Raw genomic sequence first — 5,000 nt, forward strand, 5'->3', positions numbered from 1 at the left:
GTGTGTGTGTGTGTGTGTGTGTGTGTTGTGTGTGTGTGTGTGTGTGTGTGGTGTGTGTGTGTGTGTGTGTGTGTGTGTGTGTGTGTGTGTGTGTGTGTGTGTGTGTGTGTGTGTGTGTGTGTGTGTCACCGTGGTCTAACGTGTTAAGGTTTTAAAAGAACCTGATGTGTTTCAGCTCGAGCGCGTTCTTCTCTCTACATTGATAAGCCGCCGCAGCGCGTGAGACAAAGACCTCATTAAACAAACCACCAGCGCCTCAGTGATGAGAGGAACTAAAGCTCTGATCCACACACCACATGTCCCCATCTTATCTCCCCCGCCGGCCCTGGAGGTCGTCCTGCCGCGGGCCGGCGTCCTGCTCTGGTTACCGCCCCGAGGCCTCGCTGGGGGGGGGGGGGCACAATGGGCCCTCTCTGCTGAGCAGGAGGATAAAAGGAGTGTCTAAATGGCCGCTCACATGTTGGCCACTGGATGAGCGTGGGCGTCCCGCTGTGGTCGGGGTTACAGGGCTGAAACACGGCCGCGTCCTCCCTGACGGCCCCCAGCCGCACCGGGCCGGAGCACACCGGCCCGTGTAGCGCTCAGGTGGGTGAACCAGGCTCACACTCATTCTGTTGAGTGTCTCTCTCGCTCGCTCTTCGCTCGCTCGCTCGCTCGCTCTCCCCCCTGTCTCTCTCTCTCTCTGTCCCTCTGCCTCTCTCGCCCCCCCCTGTCTCTCTCTCTCTCTCTCTGTCCCTCTACCTCGCTCTCCCCCCCTATCTCTCTGCCTCTCTCCCCCTCCCATATATTCCTCCCCGGCACTAGCAGCCAGGGCCCCCGTCCCCCAGGGCCCCCGTCCCCAGGGCCCCAGGGCCCCCGTCCCCAGGGGGCCCCCGTCCCCAGGGCCCCCGTCCCCAGGGCCCCCGTCCCCAGGGGCCCAGGGCCCCCGTCCCCCAGGGCCCCCGTCCTGACACTTGTGCGGTCATTAAGACGTCTCCTCCTGACGGGGGGGGGGGCAGTAGAGGTTAGTGTGTGTCATGGCCCCCGCGGTCACGGAGCGTAACGACGGCTCCGTTGAGCGGCAGGAAATGAAGCCCCGCCGTCCAGCCAGGGGGCCGGGGCGGGGGGGGGGGGGGGGGTCGCCTGGACGACCGCCGGTGGGAGGGAGGGTGGGAGATAGTGGGGTCACCTGTAGAGGGGAGGGGTGCGCCGGTGACGTGTATGTACACACGAGCACATCTGGCCCCTTAACGCTGCAGGGTCGGCGGGGGCCGCGTGTCGGGCCTGGCCTCCCCCGGGTCCACCTAGCTGCTAACGTGGCTAGAGGCGCTAGCGGCCGAGCGGGCGCCACGTCGCTACGCGGCCCGCTCTCCTCTCGCTGAGCGCCGCGTGTGGAGGCGAGGTTTGAGGTGTGATGTCACCGCTTCATGGGCAGAGGCTTGGCCAACCCTCTGTTGTTGTCTCTCTCTCCTCTCCGTGTGTATTCATGTGTATTCATGTTCACATGTGTTCTGTTATTTGTGTTGCTTTAGGGCTTGATTGAAAGCCACGGTTCCAGAAGTTTCTCCCGGCTCTGGGCGGCCCTCTCTACGTTCTGTGGGGCACTTTGAGCACAATAATGACGGCAGCAGGAAGTGAGCTACTCTGTGCTACGTGATGGTGCGCTTCACGCCCCATTTCTCCCCAATGTGTCCCCCCTCCCCGTCACCTCCCCCCCCTCTCCCCCTTTCAGCTCCCGGGAGTCGGGACAGGTCCACCTGCGGGGGGGCTAGCATTGGAAATGCATTGATATCCTGCAAACTGGAAACAGTGCGCACGCACGCACACACGCACACACACACACACACTGAAAAATGCTGAAGAAGGCAGCATGTGTTGTTGAATCATAACGTGCTAAATGTATTAAAGTAGCCTTAGTCCATCCCTAACGGTGAACTTTAGAATCCCCTGTGGTTTGTAGAGATAATACTGTCAGAATGATAATTCAATTAATACTTTTTTGCTCTTTTTTACCTTTTTTTTTTTTTCTTCCAGATCGGAATAACAAACAGGTCTCTGAGAAATAGATCTTTTTTTTTAATAAAAGAATCGCCATGGTAACTGTCACTTAGTCAGAGAATCCAGAAGGACTGCAGGCCGTCTACTGGAGTTAATATTCAGGAGATCTGATGGTTTTTTTTGACTGTATGCATCACAAGGCTTTTCACGGGCGTCATTTCCCTGCTCTCCCGTTCTCTCTCATTTGCCGTCTCTCTCGGGGCACTGAAGCAGAAAATAAAGCCGCAGAAAATAAAAAAACCTGAGTGAGTGCGTGCGATGCTCGCCTGGCCGGCAAATGTGGTGTTTAGTTAAAGGAGGGCGGGTGATTGGCTGCTGGTCTCCTCCTGTCTGCGCCGGCCGGCGGCCTCGCGGCCATTAGTTATTGTATGATGATTTGGGGCGTCTGGTAAAGCTTTCCATTTAAATGCACCCGGTGGTTATTTTGCATAGTCCCCATAGTTTACCCCCCCCCCCCCCCCCCCCACACACACACACACACACACACACACACACCCCTGCAATTTGCCTCAGCTCAGGAGACACTGGCCATCGTCTGGTCCTAATGCCGTGTAATTGTTGTGTTGGGCCGCGTGCTGCAAGGGCAGACGCAGCCGCCGCCGCCGCCGCCACGCAGCGGGCTGCGCCGTCACCTGGTGGAGCCTCTCCCTCCCACTGGAAACATTACAGCTGTCTGACGTGTGTCACAGCCCAGTCCTGGTCTACGCTTTGAGGTACAAGGTCCATTAGAGGGAAAAAAAACATCTTTATTTAAATAGGAAACCGAAATGGCAGAGAAACATCCCTCAAAAAACATCCAAACGGTGAGAGAGGCAGCCAGGGCGCTGGAGGACATTTCTAGCTCCTCCGGTTCGTTGTGCTCAGGTCAGACGTGTCTGTGGTCTCTCTCTGACGTCCGGCCCCGCCCCACGGTGGAGGGCCACCCCGTGGTGGAGGGCCACCCCGTGGTGGAGGGCCACCCCGTGGTGGAGGGCCACACGGGGCCAATGACACCAAACGGAGGGGAACGATTGAAACGTTGATTTTTGTTCTAGTTTTTTGTTATCTCCTGGTTCCCTTCCTCTTTCTGTCGTCACCACGAGTCCTCCTGTGAGTCCCCGGTGAACGACACTCGTTTGTGTCTGTGAGATTTCTATTTCAATTGCGTTCTCTCTCTCTCTCTCTCTCTCTCTCTCTCTCTCTCTCTCTCTCTCTCTCTCTCTGCAGACCCACGCTCCGGTGGACCTGTACCTCATGACCAAGAACCCTGCCGACTCCCCCGACACCCCTGATGTTCTGGAGATAGAGTTCCTCAAAGGTCGGTGCTGGGCTCCCACGTTGTTCGTTCCCTGCCCTCCGCTTTGCATCCTCCTCTCATCTGTAACATCTGTAACATCTGTAACATCTGTAACATCTGTAACATCTGTACATGTACTGGTTTGATGAGCGTCAGCAGTGAGCTGTGTGGGCCGGCCGGGCCGTAGCTCTGCACCCAGCGGGCGCTCTCTGCTGGTTCCTGGTTAACATGAATGGTGATGCCTCAGGCCGCTCCAGTGATGTTTTATCACCCCCGCTGACCACCCAGACTGAACTTCAGCCTCTCACACACATCACTCTGCCTTTTGGCCCCGGGGCCACAAACAGGCCGGAAGCATTAAGTCCAGCTAATACACAGAGCCCATTAGATATATGACCACGGGGGCCAGGCTAAATAGTGGAAAGTGTCACATGTTTGCACAGAGAAACTGGCAAGAAACATCCCGGCCCCGGGGCGAAGGGCCCAGATGTCCCTTCATCAAGGGCCTCCCGGAGCTGGGGGCCGGAGGGGAGCGGCGTGACGGACACTAGCCCCTCTGACCCGCTCTGACGCTGACGAGGAGCTCAGGAGGAGCCGGCGCTCTGTGAAGCACCGTGTTTTATTCGGGGTTCTTTAATATGTTAACGCGGGCTCCGACCGCGCAGCCCGGAGGATAAACAGTCGCGCTGGCGACGAGGTGTCCCTTTGTAGCCGCACCGTGGCCGTAGTTAAACCTTGTCTTGTGTCGGCCGCGTCTATTGCTGGTCCAAGCCGCAGCGTTTTCACACATAGTCTGTGTGCCTTTTATTGAGCGCCCGTATGACAAAAGCTGTTTTAGTTGTCCACACAAAGGGCGCCGGGCCGGCTCCGCCTCCTCCCATCAGCAAGATCACCACAAGAATGTTTCACTTCATTCTCCTCCCACCTTCTTCATCCCCGGGCCCTTTCTCACCAGAGTTTTCTCACTGATTAAAAAAGAATATTAAACGACAGGTCTCTCTCTCTCTCTCTCTCTCTCTCTCTCTCTCTCTCTCTCTCTCTCTCTCTCTCTCTCTCTCTCTCTCTCTCTCTCTCTCTCTCTCTCTGAAGTGTAGTGGAAAAAGAGACAGAGAGGAAAAATGTAAAGCAGTAATTTTTCCTACAACTGTGTCTGGGCGGCCATTGTCTGCACTGTTAGGCTGCGAGCAGAAGAAGGAGAGCGGGCGAAGAAAGGGATCACAGGGGAGAGAGTTCTCTGTGGCTGACAGAACCCAAGAGATGGAAAGAGAGACAAGTACAAGAACATAATACCAGCCTCTCCACATTCACACCCACAAACTTCATTTATTTGAACTTTTAATCGAATTATTACCTCTTTGGGAGGGGGCGGGGTGTCTGTGCAGCCGTAGCACTAGACGGACTGGCCTCTCTGGCTTTGAGAGTAGATCTGTTCCCAGAAAGTCCCGGGATATGAAAAAGGAGCGACCACAATGCTGGGGTGTACAAAGAGAAACCGCCACGGCCGCTTCTCCTTTCTAGAGATTGTTCCTGAACTGTGGATTTATTTTGTCATTTGTCGTTCGATTAGCAAATTGGGTGAGCTTGAAGGCTTAGCTCATCACCACTGTGAGTGAAGCAGTGGAACGGAGAAACGGCTCGGCTGCTTTACTGTCGGACACGGGCTCAGACCTGGGCTCAGACCTGGGCT

General features: G+C 56.2%; 1 protein-coding gene across 2 annotated transcripts in view; it reads left to right on the forward strand.

Moving 5' to 3' along the window:
- The window catches only part of ass1 (argininosuccinate synthase 1), a 29,797-nt gene that overhangs the window by 11,711 nt on the left and 13,086 nt on the right, over positions 1-5,000 (forward strand). For both annotated transcript variants that reach the window (XM_084486666.1, XM_084486665.1), the window contains exon 9: positions 3,244-3,334. In XM_084486666.1, coding sequence (XP_084342792.1) covers positions 3,244-3,334 — 91 coding nt within the window. The remainder of the gene's footprint in view (positions 1-3,243; positions 3,335-5,000) is intronic.

Source organism: Micromesistius poutassou (assembly GCF_964030765.1).
Source record: "Micromesistius poutassou genome assembly, chromosome: 22".
Lineage (NCBI taxonomy): Eukaryota > Metazoa > Chordata > Actinopteri > Gadiformes > Gadidae > Micromesistius > Micromesistius poutassou.